General features: G+C 40.2%; 1 protein-coding gene across 10 annotated transcripts in view; it reads right to left on the bottom strand.

Annotated features, from left to right (window-relative positions):
* KIDINS220 (kinase D interacting substrate 220) overlaps window positions 1-25,891 on the bottom strand; it is a 59,565-nt gene that overhangs the window by 18,926 nt on the left and 14,748 nt on the right. For all 10 annotated transcript variants that reach the window (XM_083431351.1, XM_083431354.1, XM_083431346.1 and 7 more), the window contains exons 6-24: window positions 25,772-25,873; window positions 24,701-24,799; window positions 23,806-24,003; window positions 23,586-23,684; window positions 21,986-22,084; window positions 20,356-20,454; window positions 19,784-19,961; window positions 18,647-18,811; window positions 18,113-18,292; window positions 17,257-17,422; window positions 16,219-16,370; window positions 15,179-15,468; window positions 14,691-14,831; window positions 13,532-13,775; window positions 13,292-13,380; window positions 12,386-12,530; window positions 10,985-11,147; window positions 4,329-4,507; window positions 576-802 (exon numbers count right to left, since the gene is read on the bottom strand). In XM_083431351.1, coding sequence (XP_083287477.1) covers window positions 576-802; window positions 4,329-4,507; window positions 10,985-11,147; window positions 12,386-12,530; window positions 13,292-13,380; window positions 13,532-13,775; window positions 14,691-14,831; window positions 15,179-15,468; window positions 16,219-16,370; window positions 17,257-17,422; window positions 18,113-18,292; window positions 18,647-18,811; window positions 19,784-19,961; window positions 20,356-20,454; window positions 21,986-22,084; window positions 23,586-23,684; window positions 23,806-24,003; window positions 24,701-24,799; window positions 25,772-25,873 — 3,015 coding nt within the window. The remainder of the gene's footprint in view (window positions 1-575; window positions 803-4,328; window positions 4,508-10,984; window positions 11,148-12,385; window positions 12,531-13,291; window positions 13,381-13,531; window positions 13,776-14,690; window positions 14,832-15,178; window positions 15,469-16,218; window positions 16,371-17,256; window positions 17,423-18,112; window positions 18,293-18,646; window positions 18,812-19,783; window positions 19,962-20,355; window positions 20,455-21,985; window positions 22,085-23,585; window positions 23,685-23,805; window positions 24,004-24,700; window positions 24,800-25,771; window positions 25,874-25,891) is intronic.

Genomic DNA, 25,891 nt, shown 5'->3' with positions numbered 1-25,891 from the left:
ATACTTGTAAGTGGGCTTTGCACATTCTAAGCAGCCAACATTATGCCTTTTACATGCTGTTGGAATCCAATTCCGATCAAAACCAGTTAGCATGGCCCATGGTCAGGAATGATGGGAGTTGCGAGTCCAACAACATCTAGAGGGCACCAGGTTGGGGAAGCCCCTTTAACCTATGAGCAACCCTATAAACAACCTTCCTTCTATGCAGTTACCAAAACCATGGAGCCTAATCTTTCTTCCATTTGTCTACTTCCTGCAATTACGTAAAGATTTATAGCTACCGATAGTCTTGTTCAAACGTGCATGTTCAAAACCAGCACACTAAAAGAGACAAAATCCTTTTTAAAAAATTCTGAACATATTCCAAAATATTTCATCACTGTTGCATCATTTGAACCAAAAGTGCATTTCTTCACAAACTTAGCCCAATGGTTGAGATTTGCTGTGTACTTATGAATAAAAATGCTATGGTTCTCATCAGTTTTCTGCTGGGATTTTAAACAAAGTATTTATTACCCCAGGAAAATAATCGTCATCATCATGCGTCAATTTTCAAAAGCAGCTTTCTTGCTTACTCGATTATAGAATGGATGCTGAGGTCCGGTCATGCCACTGTAGTAGCTGCTGTGAGGCTGTGGAGATACAACTCCTGCATTAAAAGGCCCATTAAAGGAGTGTGTTGAAGAGCAGGCTGAGGAAGGCTGGCTAAACACCGACGATGCTCTAGGAGCTGCCTCTTGCAAAGGTAACGTGGGATATGGGATTGCTCCAATGTTAATTTGGTCTCTTGCAGCACGGACATCTGAAATATTTAATTTGCAAAAGTAATCAGCAAGCATTGCCAATAACGTATAATCTAAAAATCAAAACAAAGGACACAATTAGAGCTTCCTGGCAAATTGTTGCATGTTCTGTTCTCTCTCTGGAGACAGAAGTGGATTCAGCATTAAGATCAGTCTCTCTCTCTCCCAGAACCACAGGCAGAAACAAAAACTTGGAAGGTCTTGATAGAACAAGGGATTTCCTTTCTTTCTCCAGACCTCTTAGTTCAACACTGAGAACGCAGAATCTCAAAAATATATATATATAAAATTAAGAGCTGACCCCTGCTTCCTCGAACCCCTGTTATATACGAGTACTGCTCCATTATAGAGAGCAATGAAAACAGCAAGGATCAGTGGCAGCTGGTCCCTATTGGTCCTGGCAGAAGACAGGGCAGCAAATGGTAGATAGAGCCAGTGGTAGACACGCCCCATTCTACTGGTTCTGCTCCTTTCAAATTACCTTGCAAGAATTATGAATGAAGGACCTTCAAGAAAGTGGTGCATCTCCACATAAGGAGAGGGGCAACCAAACCTCAAAAAAGAGTAAGGAAAGTAGGGTGTGTGTGAATAAGACATTTGTCAAATCCCCCCACCCTGTCCCAACAGGAAGCAGACTAAAGGGGCAGTTTCATATTACCTCTTGCTCCCTTTTTTTGCTGCTGCAGCTAACAAACGTATGGAAGAAGGGAAAATGCTAAGGGGAGACGCTGGTGATGCTAAGCACCTCCTCCCCTCAGCTCCCTTCACCCACTGCATTGTCCTCTATTATAAATAATAATAATAATAAATAGACTCACTCACTGAGATGTTTTTTTCCTGATGCTTGGCTTCATTCCACCTCCACTCCAAGTTCCCTCTCTCTCTGTCTTTCTGTCTGTTACTGTCTGTCTGTCTGTCTGTCTGTCTGTCTCTCTCTCTCTCTCTCTCTCTCTCTCTCTCTCTCTCACACACACACACACAGCGCCAAGGTTCTTAAATGATATTATAAATATAAAGGCAAGTGACAGCCTTCCAGCCTTTTCCTCTTTTCCTCATATTCTGAAGGGACAGAAGACAAAAACTGGAAAATGCAGTAACTGAATTGGTTGGAGACACTGATTAAGACCACCATACCACGGTGCCAACTGCCGTGTCCTGAAAAACTCCTGAATGTTAACAACAATGGGATGATGTCCACAAAACCTGCTGCCCATCACACCAGATGGGTCCAATTTCTTCTGGTGCACAGACTCATTAAGAGGAAAAGATTGATGGAAAGGAAACGACCATTGCAGCAAACACTTCCCACCCCATGATGGACTGCTTTGCATGATGGACAGTCATATCTTGCTTCTTGAATTTAATCCGTTCTGGGATTCAACACCCAAAATGGTTCGAGAACCAAGTCACAGCTTCCAATTGGCTGCAGGACCTTCCTGCAGCCAATCGGAAGCCGTGACGGACGTTTGGCTTCCGGAAAACATAACAATTACTTCCAGTTTTCAATCGTTTGGGAGTCAAAACGTTCGAGTTTAAAGGCGTACGGCTTCTAAGGTATGACTGTATTCTCTCCTGCTCTTTAGGGTCCTACATATATCTAAGGCTTGTCACTCTCTCTACTTAGAGCATGTAAGTTGGAGGCATAAAGGGAAGAATGAATTCTTGAGACTTGTGAAAGGCAGAATTCATCCTGGGAACATTGAAAAAGCTTCAGTGCAAAGAATGCCTCTGAAAGAATTGGGCCTTCAGTGGAGCAGAGAGGGAGGAAAACTGGCCTCACTACAGTGAGGTACTGTGGCACAGGTTTGTCTCCTGTCTCGTCACAAAGAAAACCGACTCATTCTTGATGAACCCTTCTAACCAAATAGAAAAGGACACAAAACCATTCATGCTGGGCTGCTAAGTACATAGTTGCTTTCATGCTTCCTGCGCTGGCTCTCAGGAGATACTAGTCATTCTCAAAGAGCACTTCTCATCAGAACGGCTCTGCAAGGCCCTGGGTTAACAAGTCAGAGTTAGAGCAGGCCTTTTCAGGAATCACCTATACGGTATCCCTGTCCCCAAGCCCAGTAGGATATAAGAGTACCCGATGTCCTCCTGGCTCTCACTTAAAAAATAATAATTTTCCCAACACCCTGGAGGGGGCAGAAAATAAAAGTGAGTGTGGCTTTGGAAGGAGAAGCACAAAAGACCTCCCTCAAAAGAAACTGGGAAGGAGCCTCCTCTCTCCAGACTTCCATGTTTATTCTTGCCTATCTGGGTCAAGAGGAAAGGCTTATATTGATGCAGAATACACTGCCTCCAAAGGGAGAGCTGCCTTTCAAGTTGTTATACATTATGTACATACTGTATATGTATGCAGTGCTTTTTTTTCTAAAAAATAATAATATATGTTTAGGGGCACTCTCATTTTGACTCAAGAAAATCACCATTTTATAGTTCAAATTGGGAAAAATAAATACAGTAAATGGACAAAAGTACAAAGATTCACAAAATGTTTAGGGGTATGCGTATCCCTGCGTCCCCCCAGAAAAAAAACACTGTAAGTATGCATGTGTTATATGCTAACATACAAAAATTATGTTATACTGGAAGGGGGGAACCCAACCATTTCCAGTCTATTTCTCTAACTGCCTGAAAGAACAACAAATGAGAGCTTGTAAAGTAGCCCTTACAGAAACAATATTCAGCACTACAGAATACATATGTGTATTCTGGTTTTCTCAACAGGAAATAAATACATAAAATAACTCTTAATTCCTCTGTTACAGTGTATCTCCTGCATTATAAGAACTGCTAGATTTTTATACGCTAAATTCTGGAGACTAGTAGTTTGAACACTAACAACGGGAGATTTAACAACAAAAATGTGCAGTTCTTGCCAAATTGACACTTTACATATGGACCAAAGAAGGTGGGCAATGCTTTTTATAAAGAACTGCCAGTCCTTTATTTATTACTAGAAGGGTAAAACATACTCAAGGGATGCAGGTGGCGCTGTGGGTTAAACCACACAGCCTAGGACTTGCTGATCAGAAGGCTGGCGGTTTGAATCCCCGTGACGGGGTGAGCTCCTGTTGTTCGGTCCCTGCTCCTGCCAACCTAGCAGTTCGAAAGCACATCAAAGTGCAAGTAGATAAATAGGTACCACTCTGGCGGGAAGGTAAACGGTGTTTCCGTGCACTGCTCTGGTTCACCAGAAGCGGCTTAGTCATGCTGGCCACATGACCCAGAAGCTGTACGCCGGCTCCCTCAGCCAATAAAGCGAGATGAGCGCCGCAACCCCAGAGTCAGCCACGACTGGACCTAATGGCCCTTTACCTTTAAAAACATACTCAATTCTGAATAGTGACCATGTACTTGGATTTGTGCTGCAGTGTTTCTGTTACTGTCCTTGTGTAAGTTATTCGTTCTGATAATACAAATATCTCTTTCTTAGAAAAGTAATTTATTTTATTTATTCATTTCATTACACTGATGTTGGTATTAAAAGCTTTCCTGTTGGATAGTCAAATGGCAGTTTACCTGCAATAATTTCTCGGAGTTTTGGATCGAGGTTCACTGTACATGGAAGAAAGGTTTTTACATCACGTGCTATAAGGACTGGAGTTCGTGAAGACAAAAATACTTCAAAGTTGCGAATATCCCCATCAATTTCAAGCAGAGGTTCGACATCTTTAGTTGTTGGAATATTCTTTGAAATTCTACAGAAAGCAAAGAAACTCCACATTGTAAAGTCCTGAGTATATTCAGACAGAAGGTTTATCAGGCATTTCTGTCTAGCTAAGGATCACAAACCTAGTAACAGATCTATCGTTACTAACTTAAACATGTTCCTATCCAAATCTTCCCTCAAATAATTCACAAACAACTTGTAAACAAATGCAGCTTTTCACATATTCATGGCTGAAATTGCCGCAAAACAAAGTTAAGAACGAGAACAAAGAGTTAAAGTTTTTTGGTGTGTTTTTTTTTTTCAAAACAAGATTCCTAAAGAAAAGGAGCTGAAGACTTAGATGAAAAACCACAGCTGAGAAGTCACATGAAGCAAATTAGCTGAATTTTAATGCCAGCTCTGCTTAAGTCTGAATGTGAACAGTGTTCTGCATATGATGAACAATACTCCTGTTCAGAGGCTAATAGCCTACTGCTGTTTTATAGATTGAAATCTCTATTCTAACCTTCTGAGCTCAATACATTAAACTATTATGTTGAAAGAGATATTTATGTAAATGATAATCTTTTGGTGAAGGACCACAAATCTATGTGTCTGTGCTTCTCAACTTAAAAAAAAGGAAAACGCTCACACACAAATTTTTGCAAAGTTACATGCCCTTAAAACCCAAGTTAGTTCAAAGACTACACATTATGCGATGCAGGCAGCAGTATTCTTGTTTTGGAACATCTGCTGCTAATAAAGCTTAGTTTCTCTCAATGCATTAGTAGAAAGGACCATGGAGGAACAAAGTGACCATGATTTGCTCTCCAGAAACACATGTTCACACTAAGCCAAACTTTAGTGACCCAACCAGGCCAATATGTGCACATTATTTTGTGCCAAAACTGAGACCAGGAAGATGGGAAATTGCCACAGAATTAACGGTGGTTTGTTGGTGCTCTTTTATCTTTTGTTGACCGCTCAAACTCTCATGCACAATGAAGATTGTTTCGGTTAGGGATCAACACTGTGAGGTAAGGCACTCACATGCACACTACAGAATTTGGAAGCCTGATTTGCTTCTTGCTAAACTCCTTTTTATTTGTCTTCTGTTTATCAACAGTAGCAATTCTATCAACAGTAAGCCTCACTGAACACAGCGGAACTTGTTTCCAATGCATACACAAATTTGGGTTGTTCATTTCCATTTTTTCCAACTCACTTTTTCCTGGGGATTGTTGCCTTTTGAACTTCTGCTCTTCTTATCTCCAAATTTTACAATTCACCTACCTCTGCTCCTTCAACACAAGATTAGGATGAAGCCAGGCAGAGCAAACTACGCTTATCAATTATACAAGGTAATTAACAGAATGTTTTGTTCATTCTTTCTTTTTTTTGCATCAATAATCTTTGCCTTGTATTAAGGAGACCGGTTACTCAGGGAGTTGAATTTTAAGGCTACAAGGAAGTTAGCAAGAGTAAAAGTAAACACCAGGGATTTCTGAATGCTTCAAAATCAGAAAATCACTTGTGTATATTATTAGAAGCACGGGTAAATACAGATAGTGTTGGTGGGTGTAAATTCACCTGTTACAAGGCTTCAGTGATGGTTTGAAGGACCTTCCATAAATACAAACCTTTTGTCTACTACACAGATAGTGGAGATGGTCAAAATAGAAAGATCAATCAGATGGTTGGAATAATGGGAATATAATAAAAAGGGATTAAATGCATGGTTGGATTGAGAATGCTAGTTAAGAGATGGTCAGTATGAGAGGCTGGGTGTACAGTGACAGGCAGAAAGGTAAAGAGCAGTCTGAGAGTATGGGTCTTCTCCAATAAAGAGGACTGATGTGTGTTTATGTGTGTTCATGCTATGGGTTGTTTGGAAGTGTAGGCTGCTCATCTTGAAACAAAATTTGCAAATTCAACTATTACAGCTTGTTAAACAAGAAACGAGGCAAATTAGCAATCAAGTAAAAAATCAGAAATAGACAGTTGATATCAGGCTTGTAGTACCACTGAGATATGTATAAGAACACTAAGAATGTAAAATAAGGACAAAGTAAAATGGTGTACTAAACATATGCATATCATTTCTGGCAGCCAAACTAAGTAATTAGTGGAAATTAGATAATTGGGTATATTTTAAGGCAAGCTGAAGGGGAGAATGCAATGAACACAAGAAGGAATTTGCTAACAAAAACAAGGCACATCCAAATAACAATATCTGGGTAGTGCCAGAATACAGACACGGCATATAATTTTGCAGAGAAGATGGCACATCACGTGTGCTGCTGGTTTATTTCCTTTTTAACGGTAACAGGCCATGGGATGGGGTGGGAAGTACAGCTGGCTAGGCAAATGGTAAAAAAGGAGCAATGGACTGTCCTCCTTTCTAAAGCTTTGACCACTGTTTCTGTCCATGTGGACCCTTGGAGGCAGACTCCTTTTCAGCAGATGGGCGCAGTCAACAGCAGAAAGTGTCTATCCCACCAACTGTTATGTTTATGCGCATAGCTAAACTCTGAAATCCGCTCCCACACGAGCCAGCGATGGCCACCAACTCAGACGGCTTTAAAAGAGGATTAGACAAACTAATTCTGGGACCTCTATGATCTCTAATGGAGGGTGAGGCTGTAAGTGGCCACTAGCCATGATGGTTATGATCTACTTTACAGGCAGTATGCCTGGGAATGCCAGCTGCTTGGAATCACAAGTGAGAAGAGTGCTGTTGCTCTCAGGTCCTTCCCATAGCCATCCCACTTTGAGAAAAGGATGCTGGACTGGATGAGCCACTGGGAGGTGGGGCAAGAAAATGTCAGGATAAGGTATGGGAGTGGGAAATGTTACATATTAGAAAAGTAATTGTAAGCACACACTAACACGTGGGGTGTATCTAATGAAGAGCCCTTGCAAGAAGACCCAAATTTCCCATTGAAATCAAAGTACCTAACTCTTGTCAGGACTGTACCAAGGTGGCTGTTTTTGGATGCAATGCTAAGCCAGCTATATAAATTTTAACAAGAAAGTGCAACTTCCATACAGACTCAATAGAACCTCATATATTTCTCCCTCTCTCCCTTAAACAAAACTGGTTAAAACTGTCCTAAAATAGAAACCCGCTACCACCTACTGGAGAAGAAACCTTTTTTAAAAAAAGAATTACCTTGTACAAATGTTCTCATTTTTAAAAAGCACCCTACAAATCTCAAATACACTTTATAGAATGAGTAATTATCATTTGTCTAAATGTGGTACTGGAAAAGTAGACAGAAAATGCTCGAGTTTTCATTTCTCTTTTCTCAGTTATGTATATGTTAACAAAAAAAATCTCAAATGATTTAGACAAAGGCTTTTAGCTCAACACATAATTGCAACAAAATTACAATAATTGTCCCAATTAAAATAATCCTGAATGAACAGTTTGTCATCTTAATGTTCTGATGGTTTATAGAAGGATCTACTTAATTAGCTGAAATTGCTTTCCAGTGTTAGTATCAAATGTCATTTGTTAAAAGTTGAACGATTTGGAAAATAATTTAACAAAAGCAACTTTACCAAACATCAAGAACCAACATTTTTTTCCCCAGCTGAATAAAGCAAGCAGATGTGTCATCAAATTGCTATAAAAATAAATGAGCCTTTTTATGGGAGGGGGGATTTAAACTTTACTACTGGTGCTAAAGATTTCTTATTCTGATTTTTTTATCAGCTCAGATTTCTTTAATAAAACATGTATCATTTATGCCTTCTCCTATTAACACACTGTAAATACTTTTTCAAACCCTACTAACAACCCGGAGAGACAGAAATATGTTCCATTTGCTAAAGCAAAGTTATAATGCAGAAGTTATATTATTTACCCTAGAAAAATGCTGTTTAATAGAACACACCAAATTTTATCATTAGAACTGGTAAAAATACTGAGCAATGCACATTTATCTGCAGAACTTAAGACACTCTATATATACCCCAGGGGCACTTAGGGCTATATCACATGAGAACATTTTCACTGTCAGAGTAGAGCTTCCAGGGAGCACAAGCCCACCTGAGACCCCCACCCCCAAAGCTTTTTCAGACGTATTTTACAGTGTTCCTGCTGATTAGACTTCAGTGAGGTAGCTAGTGGGAAGCAACTAAAAACCTCTCTCACATTCTTGCTGTCTGAAGGTTATGCACGCCATAGTTTGCAAACAAGGGGTTAAAACCAGGAGAGGAACTGGTTAGTTTCAAGGAGGCTTCTATTTGGAAACCATGGTTTGCTGAGTACCAAGCAATATACCTGCACTGGGCCTTGGAACTGCAAGAACAGTCTCTCATTTACAGGTAGATGAATCAGTGTTTGTAGCTATGCATAACCTGCAAGCCACAAAGAGTATCCCTCACCTATTTCAGTGTTTAAAAGTTACAGAGAAGCTACTGAAACAAACAGGAAACAAGCAGGAAGACAAATATGAATTCTAAATTTAATGTTAAAACGCTGAATGACAGACCTCTTCACCAATATCATTGGTATGTTAGTGCCATCTGCTGGAAGATTAAAGGCACATTTATCTGGAAGTTCCACTGAACTCAACAGGGCTTCCATCTGAATTGTACTGCAGACATATTCCGGCAATTTATCTAACTGGTACTAACAATGAACGTTAACCTACCATTATGACATACTACATTAGAAGGGCAAAGCTATTCAATCCAAATGGAGACCCTATAACTAACAGTTCTGTAGCTCAGGCATATCCGACCTTGGCCCAAGTACAGTGGTGCCTCGCAAGACAAAAAGAATCCTTTCCGCGAGTCTTTTCGTCTTGCATTTTTTTCGTCTTACGAAGCAAGCCCATTAGCGGATTAGCGCTATTAGCGCTATTGGCAGTTTAAGGGCCATTAACGCCTATTAAAGGCTTAAGGGATTAGCAGTTTAGCTGCTAAAATGCTTTTAGCAGCTTAGCGCTTCAGAAAAAGGGGTTTTGGAGCGGGGGAAAAAACTCATAAATTTCAGTCAATTTTCGTCTTGCGAAGCAAGCCCATAGGGAAATTCGTCTTGCGAAGCGCCTCTGAAAACAGAAAACCCTTTCGTCTTGCGGGTTTTCCGTCTTGCGAGGCATTCGTCTTGCGGGGCACCACTGTACTGCCAACCCTGCTGGAGCAAGCAGGCAGGCAGAAGCCCCAGCTACTGTTATTCTTTCCTGGATCTATTAGCCTGCTTTCATGGCAATTTCAGGTTTTCTAATTCCTTGATACCATCTTGGCTGTGAGTCCTGGAAGATCTACAGGCCTTTTTCCACCTGGCCTGGGAACGCAGGGCCCTGACTGACTCCAGCTGCAGAAGCTGAGGCTGCTGAACAGACTCTTGCACTGGGGTGCTATTTCAGGTTTTTTTGTTGGGGGAAGGGCTGCTGCTGTTATGGATATTTTATTGTTTTGCATCTTTATTTTTAGATCATACCATGATTTATGTTGGAATTGTTTGGTTTGGCTGTGCACCTGTTGATGTTTTTTATTTATTGTTTATGACTAATTTTCTTATGCGTGTAATTATGTAAATTTCTTCATGTCAAAACCTTGCTCAAGGTGGCTTACAACTATGGAAAGATAGCACACAAATAAAATGATGAATGAATGTATCAAAGGAGTATCCTAAAAGGGAACAAGGACACACAGAAGGTAGTAAATGTGTTTAATCCCGTACTTAGTATTTGTGTGATGTGCAACACGTCACAAGTTTTTAAAGACCTTAATGTGCATTACCTAGTCATAATCCTTACATCTACTCTATGGGGTGAATCAATGTCCTTATCCCACACCCCGTGGCAGAGGTGAACAACTGCCCAAAGCCTATTCAGTTCATGGCAGAGTAGAGATTAAAACGAGTTACTATACAACAACTAGTTACTATACTACAACTATTCCTTACATTTATGTTCCCAAGAAGATTTGGATGGATAGAGGGGATAATACCATTAGATTATGTTATATTGTGTCCCTGTTGCTTTTCCAATGACGGACAAAAGAAAAAACTAGAAGACAGTGACAGCCATTAATGCCTTACTCTCTTCATTTAGCAGATATAATTATACCCCATTCTGTCAAAGAATCATAGCACCTAATCCAGGCATAGCCAAACTTGGCCCTCCAGCTGTTTGGGGACGACAATTCCATCATCCCTGACCACTGGTCCTGTTAGCTAGGGATGCTGGGAGCTGTAGTCCCAAAACAGCTGGAGAGCTAAGTTTGGCCATGCCTGTATCTTTTAGCATAGTAATTAAGAATCACAAGTTATAGTAATCAAAAATAGTAATAGCATATCACAAATACTCACAGCTTATTTTGTGAGTTTGAAGCATTTGCCCCAACAAAGCAAAGCATTCAGACATATGCTAATTTGTAAGTACCTGAACCCCAAAATAATTAACTCCCATCTATTGTGGACATTTACTTTCTCTGACCCAGGAAACAAAGATAGTTAAATCCTGACTTTTGAACACCCACCAACAAATGGAAATTTCAAAATCACGCCTACCTCTCATATATCGTTTTTAACGTTAGCTGATCTGGAACACCTTCTGTTTCTTCCAAATACAATATGAGCCAAGAGGTCCTGTATGGCCACTGTTCTGTCAAGTTGATCCAGCTAGCCAGTCTATCCCAGTTGAAAGTGATCTGATTAGCTCTCAGTAAACGACCTTTAAAATAGGAAAGGCTGTGTAGGTAAATTTCAAAATCCACAGCTGAGCCATACCTTTATTTGGACCAAACAAAATGTCACCAACAACCAAGCAAGTTCTGAGTTCACAGGAAGGAACTTAATGGCCACATATGGACGTGACGCGGTCACAAGTTGGTTTAGCCGTACTGTGCAGAAAACCTTCAAATGGGCAACAAAGCATACAGCAGCTGACTCAGCATTGTATCTAGGCCAGCGCTCATGGTTTGTTTTCCCCAAAACAAACCACAGTTAGGAAATCGGGAATAAACCTTGCCTGATTTGAAACCACATTTCATTTCTCTTCCACAACAGGTTTCCCCTTTTTTTCTCCTCCCACCAGCCTTCCAACATCTGATTCTGGAGATGCATGGAAGGCTATAGGAGGGAGGGGAAGAAGTGGAAGCCCCACTGCGTGAGTAGAAGCTCGTTCTGTTCATGCACAGATAAATGTGCCCCCATGTACTTTATACTATCTATGCTTTGCTTTTCTCAAGTTAGCTTCTCTGATCATACCAGAGGCAATTTGTTGAAAAACCTGATCATTCTGTAATTTTTCAGCCAACTTCACTATTGAAGGATGATAAAAAGCTCTTGATTGAACCCAAAAAGCCATTATGCCACAGCAGGCATGCCGCCTTGTCCCTGCAACTTCGAAGGCCCGGGGCTGCATGACATCAATGCGGTGTGTGCGCACATGACATCAGCACGCCCTGCACCATGCTGACATCACTTTTGCACATCACAGGGTGTGTGGCCACCACAGAACTTTGTGTGGGCCCAGCCCCTTCAATGAAAATTTGAGGCCTTGGCCCTCACAGCCCCAAATAGATGGCGTCCCTGCACCACAGGTTGATCACCAGCCGTAAATAGAAAATCATGCAACTCCAGCAGCCATAGTTTGGCTCACCTGACACTGCCCAAATTTTCTCTGGATAATTTGACTTTTACGCAGTTTTCATGTTTATCGTGAAAACAGTGTGTAATGAATATGGTGTAAACTATTTGATTTCTCGTCACCCAAAGTCTCATTTCCATGGCTCACTCTAGAAGACTAGGGAGGAACTGTGGACTTGATCTCCATGAACAGGTAAACAGTTTTTCTTTCCTAAGGCACCTAACGGACTATGATACATGGCTGACATGCTACACATAGCATGGAAACTGTAGGTTTTAAATGCCTCACTTTGATATGTAAATTATAATAAGGAAACACACCTGTCACAGAAACAATATTTAGCAATCGCCTCATAGTCTGCGGGCTAATATCACTGAACCAGTCTTCTGTAACCAAAAGCTTAGTCAGATCAAAAGACATTTGACGTGTAATGGTACGCTGAATTTGTCTTCTTCTGTAAGTGTCCTAATTTTGGGGGGTGGAGAGAGAACACAGGTATTATTTGTATGAACTGTTTTCATGTTTTACTATCTACCCCAAAGGCAAGATGTTATACTAGTGCATTTAGAGGTGAACAGAGTTGGACAAAGACCAGGAGTCACTAACGTACTTCAAAATGTCTCACCAAGAAAAAGTAGGTAGGTATTTCTTGCAATAATTTTCATTTCAGTGACACTTTTAAACAAAGTTAGTGATGTTGCTGTCCACAATATACTATTTCTATATCATAGATTCAAATGCTTATGAGACGTGTAGCTATCAAAAGTGTGCACCTATGGAGCTTAAAGATCTCAATGTAAGAAACAAATCAGAAGTGTACTCGTATGTTTCTTCTGAACCTACTAAGCCTACTTGTTAGTAAAAGCTGTATCAAAAAACAACTTCCCAAACATAATATTGAATTAATATGTCCTATTTTAAGGTTTCTATGCAGATATTTTTATTATTAGATTTGTTCCACTCTTACTATGTTTGCTTTTGATGTATATATTTTTGTAAGATCCCTTATGAGGGTTTATCTTAAAGACAGGACATTAAATGATCAACATGGTTGATCTGATCCTGCCAAGCACCACTTTCTAGCAGCAATTTGTGGACCCAGTCCAGGGTCCACAAAGCCACTGAGCTTAAAGAATTCTACCACATCTGAAGCCAGTCTATGAATATGAACCCAGAATACATGACCTAAATTATGTGTAAAAGATTTCCAACTGGCCATTTCTTACCCGCCTGTTGAGAGCTGTTTTGCTTCCAAGCTTGGTCACATCTCCCAGGCTATTCTGTGAAACCCTTCGATCAACATCTTCATGGAATCCTAGGAAATGTCTCTCATTAAAACACATTTTCATTTTACCATACAACAGATGATTTTTACTAAGTGGTAATCGTTCAAATATTTATGCTATCTTTTTAAAAAAAACACCACTATTGGCATTTGATGCCTGATTATTTATAATACACTATACCTCCACCATCTGAGTATGGGACATCTCCATTTGTGGTTGCAGCTACCATCATCTTTTTAGCACTACTGAGTCCACGGCTGTTAAGAAAGACAGGTAAGTGTACGATATTTCTCATGTAATCATGCCCATTTATATTTGAGTCACGGAGCACACTGTTCAGGTTCTGATTAATTGCCTTTATGATGATGTGTGGGTCACTAGCAAAAATTGCAATAAATGGGCCTTTTGAAAACAGGACTCTAACCTGTGAAAAGAAAAAAGAAAAATGAATGAAATCATTCAAAATCTGTATCCCACGGGTGGTCTAGTCACAGTAAAGATGGCACAAGTGGCTCAGGTAGCAAGGCTTTCATGACACTCCTAGACAGAAGTTGGAAGACCACTAAGGCTCAACCCCCCGCCCCGCCCATCTCTTCTGTGCTGGGTTTCTACCCACCCCCAGTTCAGCAGGAGGTAAAATGTGGAAGGGGGCTGCAAATATGTACTGTGGTATACATTGCAAACAGCGCACTCATATATTGCCACCACAGGAAGCAAAGGATTCTGCTGAGACACAAAGTTCAACAGGCTATGTTTATGGAACACAGACTGGGTTGGATCCAGAGAAGTACTTGCACAACAGGGCTCTCCCACTTTCATCTTGTCACTTCAGCCCTTCACGTTCTACCAGAAGTTGCCTTCCGGGATATTTTGGGATGTGACTAATGGAATTGCTGAAGGCGGTAGAAAGAGCAGAAATCAGAAGGAGGGACTGTTGAAACAGTGCCTTCCACTCATGCAAGGGATTCTCTGGATCTTGTTGCTGTTGTTTCTTCAGGTTAGCTCACAAAGGGGGGGCGGGGATGAAATCACATGCTGCTTTTCAATGTTATAGTTACAAAGCAATTCAAGCAATCTTTTCAGGCAAAGATCCTAACTTAGGAGCAAGCCCCCGATATAAGTGGAACATAGGCTTGGGCTGTGAGTTCCACTGAAAGCAAGTCAACGCAAAATAGCTAAATTGTTCCATTGGTTTTGGTAAGATTTAGTCACAACTACTTGGTCTGGATTGAAACCAAATATAAAGGAAATATTATTCTCATATACTTGACTGATTTTAGAACACTTAAAGTTATTTGATTGCCCAAGAGCACTCAAAGGTAAAATAGTAGTTACTTACTGTGTCAAGCATCTGTAAAACTTTGTCCTGCTCGCATGCATCCAATCCATCAATAATTACCGCAAGCCTGGTTTGATTCTGAGTAAAGCTATCAATGGTTTTTGCCATCTTTGCCATCAGTTCCACTTCACATTTAAGAACCTATCAAAATAAAAGTGTGTTAAAACGGCAGTGTTACCATCCTCCAACACGAATCTCATTGAAATGACACATTTTGCTTTCACTGTTTAAAACAGTGAACCCTTTTGCACAAATGTAATTCCTTAGGTTCACTGGGAATTAAATATAAATCGAGACTGCTTAGAGGTTTTATTTACAATTAAGTAGTGTACAAATTCTATTAAATAAAAAAGACAGAAATGTTCAGTTATATAACTGATGAAGTGCTTTATTCTCACGACTCCCCAGATTTTAAATTTCAAGTTAAACAAGCATCATACAATTCAAAGCAACTGCCATAGTTTTTAGGACAATATAATAATACTTACTTTCATAAACCCCTCACTTTTCAGCTTGTGTAGCTTTGAAGCAGCACTATGAAGCCGTTTTCTCTGTGAGTTCAAGACTGAGTCCATCACTCGCCACCACGTGCGACAGTTCAAGATGAAGCCCAAACCCACAACACATAGAAATGATATCAGAATAGCATTCACTGTCATGTTTTCAGGATTCACTTTAAAATAAGCTATAAGAGCGATCCCAGCAACAACGCAGCTCAGAATGAAAAGGAAAATAACGAAGGATGGGAGGCAACAAGTTTTCTTCCATTTCTTTTTACCTATGAAACAAACCAACAACCGCTAAGCACTTTTCTACGTTCAGCAGGAAACTCAAGTACCACCACCAAATTTAACAGTCTGATATTTTAAAACTGAGATGAAATTAGAAGAACAGCAGCTATAGGAGGTTTTTAAGCAGAACCTGTCATTGAGGCTTTAGTCGAGATTCCTGCATCGCAGGGCGAGGATCCCAACTCTATGATTCCATGATATTCTTGAAAAATATTAACATGAGGTCCCTTTACTTTCCCCCATGGCTTCAAAATGAGTTAGGCGCACAAGTTTCAGAAATCCTTGTCCACGGGTGAAGAACTTGTGGCCCTCCAGATTTTTGGGCCAACACCTCCCATCGTCCCCATCTACTAGCCATGCTAGCTAGGGCTGTTGGGAGCTAGCTAGCATCCAACAACACTTCTATCTTAGCAGTTATATAAACTACACACAGTGGATCATTATGAGGCCAGGATAAAAGAGCAAAAGTAATGCCTCTCTCCCGAGAAAAAATACAGATCCAAAGAAGATCCTGAGGATTTTACAGATCTTTTACAGATTCTTTCCACAACTGCTAAGTTTCAAACATTTTTATACCATGGGGATATCTGCAGACCTTTCTAGCTTCTTCCATTTATTATACGCTTTCTAAATGTTTCAGGGAAAATATATTTGCGAAGCAGATGCATTTTTCCATTGTTACAACAGAAATGGGGAAAAGCAGTGATTTGGTAAAATAATAATAATAATAATAATACCTTGAGTATCTTCAGTCTTGAATACTCGGAAAAGACGTGTTGCTAAGAAACCAAATTCCCTCTCGCAGGCATCTGAGAGTGTGGCAATCATTTCAGCCATTGAAGTTTCTCCGCCAACACTGGATAGCCTATTGTAATCTGTAAATAAAAATCTGAACACAAATACATGAAACAGTTTGATTGCTACTGGCTGATAGAATAAGCTTTTTTCTGTCATTAAGATACACATCTTTAAACTGCTAGGCTGCTTTTAATACAGTAAACTTCTGCATTTTAATTTGCCACTCCTCCCCTGCTTTTAAAAAACATGCAATGATAGTTCTTAACTTCTACACACTTCTAACAATGTAATACAGGAATTATTTCAACCAAGTGCTTAATCAGGACTCCACGGTTTAGAGTAGACTCACTAAAATTAATGGGCCTAGATTAGTCATGTTCATTAAATTAAACTGGTTTACAGTGAGTAGGTCTACTGCTGGCTGCAACCCCAGATACGTCACAAAGGCATGTCACTCCATGCAGAATTGCAGCCTTAGAGAAAATCCAACAAAGTGTTAGTAACTGTATTTTGATGAAGAGCTTCCTAGCACGCATAGGAAAATATTCTGCAGTTTTACTGGCAAGTTTGCCAATGATCCCAATAATATTTCTCTCTGTTGCCGCAAGACAAGATCTCAAGGAACCAACCCAGTTAGACATTTAAAAATCCAAATACAGGCAGGCAAACACACACACACAGGATGACAACATTTACACAGCGTTGCCACCTGAGGAATTTCAAAGGTCAGTTCCAAGAGATTGTAGCACAACAGAATGTTGAAAAGAGAATGTTTCCTATTTCTATGCTATGTGGACAGTCCTACACAGGTAAGTGGCTGCATAGTCAATCTAATTAGTGTATTGGCTAAAGATCTTAGCTCAGTTGATCTCCATGAAACTTGGTCTCAGATGAGCATTTGACTATCAGACATTTTTCTTTTTTAAAGCAGATGCTCTCTTCACAACTAGAAGAACAAGATGTGAGATTATACTAACCTTACAGGTAAGGCTTTAGTTGTTTGCTCTGGCAGCTCAGGTGGGTTCACAAACATAAGTTTAAGAAGCAACTCCATGTAGCCAATATGTCTTGCCAACCTTGTACTTAACACCCATGCCCAATTCCAGTTCTCTCCTTCTCTTCGGCTACCAAAGTATATCACAGCTAGAAGAAGACGTTTTACAAAGACCCTCAATGTTAATAGCAGTTATGGGCTTTAAACAGGAAACCAAATCACAAACCCTTTTGACACCACTCACATTTTAACTCTTATCATTGCTTTATATTTTATGACAATTATCAACTATTTTCATTTCGTTCCACAGTGTTTCTGGATAAAGCATGACAAAAGCTGTTAGCTCATACTTAACAATCCTAATTCTTAAGTTATGTACACACCCATTTTTTTTCTGAGCTTCTTCTGAAGAATACGATGCTGCAGACCCCAATGTTATTTCCCATTTAAAAGCTAGAAGCAATAACACCCAACTTTTTGCAGGCGGGGTGAAAATTTGGGACATGCAAATTTTGGTGCATGCATATTTCTTTATATCATTGTCATTGATAACGTCGTGGAACAGTAATTAATAATCTTCAAAATTAATGGAACATTGTATTTCTGGAGCCAAAAGTCAGGTACTGGCCTCCTTCTCAATTTTACACATATTTGAAACCTGAGTATCGTAAATATTTAGTTACCCTTATTTTTGTGATAGTGTACTTGAATACATCATATATTGAAAATCCACGTTTCACAATTTAGTTCAACATCCGAACAGCTTCATTTCGTGGACTAAATTCCAGCTTAGTTCTGGGCACATAATAGGTTTTTAATAAATCCAATTTAAGACTTACTAAAAAAAACATAGAGCAGTGCCAGCAAGCTCAATGCCACTGCTATTCCAAGTTTTGCATCCAAAGTGAATGAAAGCAGTAAACCAACGCCACCACACAACAAAAGCGTAAGGACCACAATCAGCCAGGAAAATTGGAACAGAGGTTCAATCTGCTGCCCAGCAAAAGTTTTCATTTCATCTAAAAAAAGAGAAAAGAAAATAATTAATCAAAATTATTCAAATTCAAATAATCAAAAGGTAATTCCAGAGGCGGTTCTCTGTATGGCTACAATTGCTCCCTTGCAGAACAATCTACCATTTTTAAATAAATAAATTACTTTTCCATTAGAAAGCATGATAAGGATGGGGTGACTAAGAAGAAGGGATGGGGGGGGGGATTAGATTCCATTTGTACTTTAAGGCAAGCCTACCCAATACACATCCTGCAACAATACAATAACTGAAACACAGCCATCCTTAACAATTCTAAGTTCTCCAAATTTCTCAGTGCAGATCTTTCGTATAAAAAAGCATAAACTGGAGTAATTTTTACCTTCAAGTTTCTTGAGCAGAAAAGATTTCCCACTTCCCCATTGGGCATACAGCCCTACACAGATGGGAGGCTGCATAGTTGGCTCACTAAGAATGTCGGCTAGTGCACTGCTATAAAGATCATAACCCAGCATATCTCCATCAGATTCTGTCGGAGATAAGTGTCCTGCAAAACCAAACAGGCTTCATGGAGTAAACTAGTTATGAATGTAAGTATTTAGGTTTTCATACATTGGCAAATCATGACCAGCATGCTTAAAGCAACTTAAAATAAACCACTCACTCTTGAAAAGAAACCCTCATTTCTTTTCATAGTCCCACATAAAATTAACACATTTATTTTCTTTTTGCATGCTGTTACCCGAAAGATGATTTTGGTGCAGTGAGAGCAGCACTGCAGGAGTGTACAAACACACACACACAAGTTGCGGAGCGGTCAAACCAGAGTATATTATCACAGAAAAAGCCACATACACCACACCCCTCTTTTGCTGTGTGTGTGCCAAAAGAACTGCAGAAAATGCACATGCACACAGAAGAGAGGAGCGGTGCGATAAGAAAAGATTGCCACAGCAAGCCACACACACATTAAGGAAGAAGCAGTGGTCCTGGAAGACACACTATTGCATCCAGGAAAAGAAAACACACAGAGTTAGAGAACAGGAGAGCACCCACTGCAAGGTACCACTGAGAAGAGGACCCCCCCCCCCCAAATGAGCAAGCAGGCTGCTAGAACAACAGTAAAAACAAGCCTCCCTTAAACAAAGGCGAAAAGAACTTCAGTTTCTTTTCAGTGTGGCCTGTCTTTATGTAACTTCTAATTTTCTTCATTCCAGGCTGCCCTCTCCTGAGTGTTGGCTGAATTAAGTTGCTTGGTTGGGAAAGGTGGCCGGGGGTGGGGGGGGGGAGGTTTCTTCTTTGGTCTAGGAGCAGCTGTCTTCTCTTCATAGGCTTGTGGAGCTTAAAGGGGAGGCTGTGCTGAGGAGGGATAGGTGAACGGGTGGAGAAGGCTGGCTATGTTAGGGGTAGAGTCAGAGAGACCCCCTCTGCTTGCGAGCAACGGTCCTCACTTGACGCCTTGGTCACTTCCTTGCAGCTTGGAAGCTGGCAGATTAAGAAGAAAATGCACAATACTTACGAGCTCCAAATATCTGAGTTAAAATGCTTTTCTGGTGGCTACAGTCAATGTTGTAAGGCGTCTCTCCAGCTTTATTGGGCCTGTAAAGCAGTCTACCGTCTTTAGGATTTCTCAAAAGCAGTTCTGCAAGCCTACGGCTTCTCCCACGAATAGCAATATGAAGTGGGGTGTCTCCTTTCTGCAACAACAGCAAAAGAGAATGGGTGAAGATGTAGCTATTGTGGAGTAGATCACTTACTTACTCAAAAGCTGCCCTGACAAGTTCCCTTCACTGCCATCCCTTATCCCCCTAGAACAGGACCTTCCCTTAGTTTTTTCGCTCTCTAAATAACCCGTCTCTTCACTTTGCAAATTCTGTTTCTGTAAAAGAAAAATCCAGGGTTAGGGTTAATTTTACTGAATTATTCTGACAGGTCCTTCTTCTTTACAAGCATGTGTAAAATTAGTTATCTACCTCAATATCATTTTCAACTGCCTTCATTTAATAGAGGACAATGTGCCCTAAACAGTTTGGTGAAAGCATTAGGAACAATAAATTAAAATAAATACAGTGGTTATCAACTAGAGTTTACCTTGTCTACAGCAGAAACTTTAGCTCCTTTGTCAAGCAGAAGCTCAACTATTTCAATATTTCTCATCTTGGTGGCCTTTATAAGAGGTGTTTCTCCATCCTAAAAGCAAAAGTAAAATGGTATTTTGAGAATGCCTTCAAAACAGACAGGCACAACAGGCCTTCTGGCAGCAATGAATTTTGAATTCTGGAACACCTGCGTATTTTATGGCAATAAAAAAAAAAATTTAGTACCCACCACCAGCCTAGAAGTTTGGGGTGATTTTAATTGTAACATAAATTTTTGTCTGTCCTTGGGGTCAAATCTGGTAGCCCAGGTTGTTGTTTTTCAAGGCAGATACTCAGTATTACATAATGAAGTTCAGTTATTCCTCAATACATTTACAGAGCAATCTTAACTAGAGGAAACTGGTGTAACTTGGCTTGGCATAACTTACACCAGCATAAAGGTAAAGGTAAAGGGACCCCTGACCATTAGGTCCAGTCGTGACCGATTCTGGGGTTGCGGCGCTCATCTCGCTTTATTGGCCGAGGGAGCCAGCGTACAGCTTCAGGGTCACGTGGCCAGCATGACTAAGCCGCTTCTGGCGAACCAGAGCAGCACACGGAAACGCCATTTACCTTCCCGCCGGAGTGGTACCTATTTATCTACTTGCACTTTGACATGCTTTTGAACTGCTAGGTTGGCAGGAGCAGGGACCGAGCAATGGGAGCTCACCCCGTCGCGGGGATTCGAACCGCCGACCTTCTGATCGGCAAGTCCTAGGCTCTGTGGTTTAACCCACAGCACCACCCGCATCATACATTACTACTATTCTAAATGCTGTTTGGAAGTCTCTGCAAGGGTCTAGGCCCCAGGTTGTGAGGACTGGGCCCTAGGTTGAATGACCAATCTGAACAGGATTTGGAATAGGTTTAAGTCTCTCCTTGCTGGGTCCAGTCCCACCCCTTTTGGGAGAGATTATGCTGGTGTAAGTAATGCAGGCTTAAATTCTGCTGTCTGAGCCCTGGCCGAGCTGGGATGAGGGATTTATTCCAGCATAGTTCTGGCTGAGCCTCTGGTGATCCAAGAAAGCCCAAGACCCTCTAAATCCAAGCTATCTTATCCCAGCAGATATTGGATTTGGATTGTGCTGTTAAGCATTCCCTTGAACACAAATTTGGTATGGTGTTTTCCCCATGCAATGAATTATTTCCTTTGCTGATGTTCTAATTTGCAATGGTAGTTATTGTTAATTAATACAAAGTAAAGCATTTCTCATTAAATTTATTTATGGGAAAGCATCTCAGAAGGAAAATTAGCTTAAGTATGTGCATATAGCCTCCGCTCAAAATGCATTTCAGTTAAGATATTGATTTTCTATTTTTTTAAAGGTGATGGGAAATGCTGGTGATATGTATTTTTAATGTGCTCCACAGGCTTTCTGAATATAGTTTTAAAAGGAAATTTCAAGCACAGAAAAGCAAATATGAACAAACTAGAATTGTACTCAAGTACTCTCTCCTCACATTTAGGGAAGACAACATTTTTAACAAAAATGCCATATTCCGCAACACAGGGAAGACCGAAAAAGCATTGTTGAAAAATAAACCATATCTTGAAGATCAAAGCCATTACAAGGTATATTTACCTTTGTACATATTTCAGTGTCTGGGTTGCACTGCAAGATATCTCTAACCATGGTAGCATTTCCTTTTTCAACAGCCCAGTATAAAGCAGTTTTATTATCCTACAAATAAACAACATATTTGAAAAGCACTTTAAATGCAGTCAAACTAACTTCACAAACCACGTATTATGCAGGTTATATTCAACACTATATAGCAAAGTGATAAAATTCAGAATGGAAAAAGGAAACTGACATTGGGGTGTTCTTTTTAAAAAAAGTAATGTAAGTTACATATCAGTGTTTGGCTAAAATTAGGATTATAGTATTTCAAAAAAGTTCTTCAACACACGGCATTCAGAAACCACTTCACAAAAAGCTGGCATACACAATATATTTAATTGAAAGGGATGGAGAATCTTCTCTAAACACTATATTACAACCAAATCTAGAAATCTAGGGTGTGCCTTGGGAAGAAGAAGAATCTTCTGCTGGTACAGTGGTGCCCCGCAAGATGAATGCCTCGCAAGACGGAAAACCCGCTAAACGAAAGGGTTTTCCGTTTTGGAGGTGCTTCGCAGGACAAATTTCTCTACGGGCTTGCTTCGCAAGACGAAAATGTCTTGCGATTCCTGGGGTTTTTTTTTCCGCTCCCCACCCCCTTTTTCTAAGGCACTAAGCTGCTAATAGCCTTTTAGCAGCTAATCCGCTAATCCCTTAAGCCTTTAATAGCCGCTAATAGCCGCTAAACCGCTAATAGCGCTAATCCGCTAATGGGCTTGCTTCGCAAGACGAAAAAACCGCTAGACGAAGAGACTCACGGAACGGATTCTTTTCGTCTTGCGAGGCACCACTGTATTTGCTTTTAGGAACAGTACTGGATGTATAATGAATTGCATAAGATTTCCGTATTTATTTATTTTTTTAAAAAAGTAGCTCAGCGTCATCATATCAACAAAGCAACTGCAATGTGTACTGTATCACCTCTGAACTGTAGGTTCAGGAAACTCCTTGCAACAGTTGTACGTAAGAAATATTTTTACCATAGTGAAAAGCTGAAATATTCTGATTTCACAATCCAGCCTGACAATTGATTATGTACTCAGCATCAGCTGCTGTTCTGATCCACCGACAAATAGCAGCTACTGTCAGAAGCTGTGCTGAGCACCTGTCATTTTGCAGGCTTCTGAGCTCTCGATTCAATCCCCCTTCCATGACTAAAAGCAACAGCAGATTTTTGGTTAACCAGTTTATATAAAGATGGTAGGCAAGGGCTTCATGACTCACTGAATTAGACTCACTAGCAAGTGCCTAAAACTAAGATGGATGCAATGCTCCCAAGGAGCAAAATAGGGCATGGATGTTCTTTATGATCAAAACAAATATACCTACTTTACATACCTACTTTAAGAGACAGTAAGTATAGAATGCCAAGGAACAAAATGTTTGTCTTTATGTGTCATGTTAAAGTGCACTGTTCTTTCCAGTTGCAAATACAATAGGAAATCAAGTGGTTTTCAAGATGCCATCTAGAAATGTGCTTCCCGTCTCCAAGGGATGCTTTTGGAAATGATATATTACAAGAGCATTTTTCAAAATCCTGAACTCACGCAGAATTACTTACCTGCCCTCTAATGTCTATATCTGCATACTTCTGAAGCAAGGCTCTCACAATTTCAACATGACCGCCTCGGACAGCCCCAATCAGCACAGTATCTCCACTCTGCAATGAGGTCAAAACACAGTCAGATGTCTTAAAAACACTTCCAAAATAGCTTTTTATGTTATAAGTATTTTAAAAAATAATGAATGTATATATACACATTATCAAAACCCTTACTTACCCTGTCAGGAATATTCACGTAGGTTCCTGCATCTAAGAGGTCCTGCACAATTTCAGTATGTCCTTCCTTTGCAGCAATCATCAAAGCTGTGTTTCCATCTTTATCTGTTAAGTTGACATTTGGATTCCTTTTCAGGATTTCTTTTACTGAATCTGTGAAACCACCTTTTACTGCTACTATAAGTGCAGTCATGGAATTCTGGAGAGGGGAAGAGATAGAAAACACACAACATATTAGTGGCGGTATGAGACTAACTGGTCAATACAGGAGGAGATTTTTTCCTCCGCTTCTGAAGTTCATCTTATTTCAGTAGCATTAACTTCAAACACACCATTACATTCCACTATTACTTTTACGCCAAAAGCAATTCTACATTTTCAGGTAACAGCAGTAAGGAAAAATCCCCCAGAGCCAGGAAAATCTGCACCCCAGACTTTATATTCACAGACCTTAGAATCCAATACAACAGGTTTCTTTCAAGCCCAATAGCAGCACAACAAATGGGTTTCTGCCATGGGCAACACAGCTCAGGAGATAAGAGTTAATTATTTCTTCCTCAACTATGACTCCTTCCTGAAATTGCAAAATAATAGCTAATAAAAGACTTTTTAAAATCCTAACTGTATGGGTTTGAGAATTTGCTGTGATTGTCAGAGCTGCAGAGGAAAATGTCTCCACATCACAATTAAGCCTGAAGAAAGCCCTCAATTGGGCAGGAGAAGGATAGGATAGTATGCATGGTCATCAGGGTAGTCCTCAGTGGGCACATGAGTGTCTTCGGATGCCAGGCTGGCAACCCCAGTGCTAAACCATCTGGACTAACAGACACCATGATCCCATCTTCTTTAAACACTATCTACTGCTTTATTATTAGAATAATATTTAAAGTACTCACAGCTCCTTCTTGATCAACATCCGCTCCCATATGCAGCAAATACTTCACACATTCCAGATGACCTTTTCTTGCAGCCCAGATCAGCGGAGTAGTCCCATACTGTAGAATATATTTTGAACATATGAGACACATTCCACCTTTTGTTTTGAAAGCAGAACAACTCCCTCAGTTTGTGAGTGGGCAGGAGAAGAAAGGTGTCAAGTAAGTAGGTAGAATTTCAAGCGGAAGACATGAAAATAACATTTTAGGATAATGCCAGAACATAACAGAAGACCTCGCTAATACAGAAATGTGAAAAGGAAGTTAAAAGAGTTACTAAGTTGGCAACATTCCCAAAGCGGTGCAGGGAGACAGATCAATGGTAGGGGGGGAATGGCAAAGTATAGGTATAGTAGAGCTGAGAAGTGCTATTGGCATATGTTGTGGATTCAGGGTGAGGTAAAATCACAGCTAATTCAATAAAGAGAGGGTGGGAATATCATGAAAGATTATATAGTACACCTAGAGGTCAGCATCTGCTAGTCCTTAGGAGGCCATAACCAACAGTCTCACTCTACTAACAGTTTATGTACTATCATTGGGCAGAGTTTGGACAATAGACAGCCTGTGAGCTCTTGTAAGGAGTCTTAAAAATTATTTCATTCGATATTTTAAATGTTTTAGCGACTAGAAGAGTATTCCCCAACCTGGTGCCTTCAAGTTCTTACTGGATTCCAACTCTCATCAGTCCCAGACACCATGACCAATGGTCAGGGACAAGACAAGTTGTATCCTAAAACCTATGGAGGGCACAAGACTGGAGAAGCCTGCACTAGAATACTGTTGAATGATCGCTCAGAGCACCCCAATGGAAATATGACTAGGTAAGCATGCATAGGATTTCAGGCAAAGTGGGTTAAAAAAACTTCTAACTAAGAACATCCTCGTGAATTAAGATGAAGTCTAAACAGAAATTCCTCTCAAATCCCATGTAGTGAAACAGAGCTTAGGATACTGTCTTAACATTCTTAACAATTTTAACTTATTATGGTAACAGGGTAAGCTTTTACCGGAAAGAAAGAAATCGCCTACCTTGTCAGAGCAGTTGACCTTAGCTCCATGATGCAGTAAAAGTTGTACTATACGAGAGTGGCCTCGTCCTGCTGCCCAAATTATTGGATAGACACTGTATTGCTTTGAGGAGAAAAGGTT

The sequence above is a fragment of the Podarcis tiliguerta genome (assembly GCF_965153285.1).
Source record: "Podarcis tiliguerta genome assembly, chromosome: 3".
NCBI lineage: Eukaryota > Metazoa > Chordata > Lepidosauria > Squamata > Lacertidae > Podarcis > Podarcis tiliguerta.
This window is presented reverse-complemented; position numbering and strand designations above follow the sequence as displayed.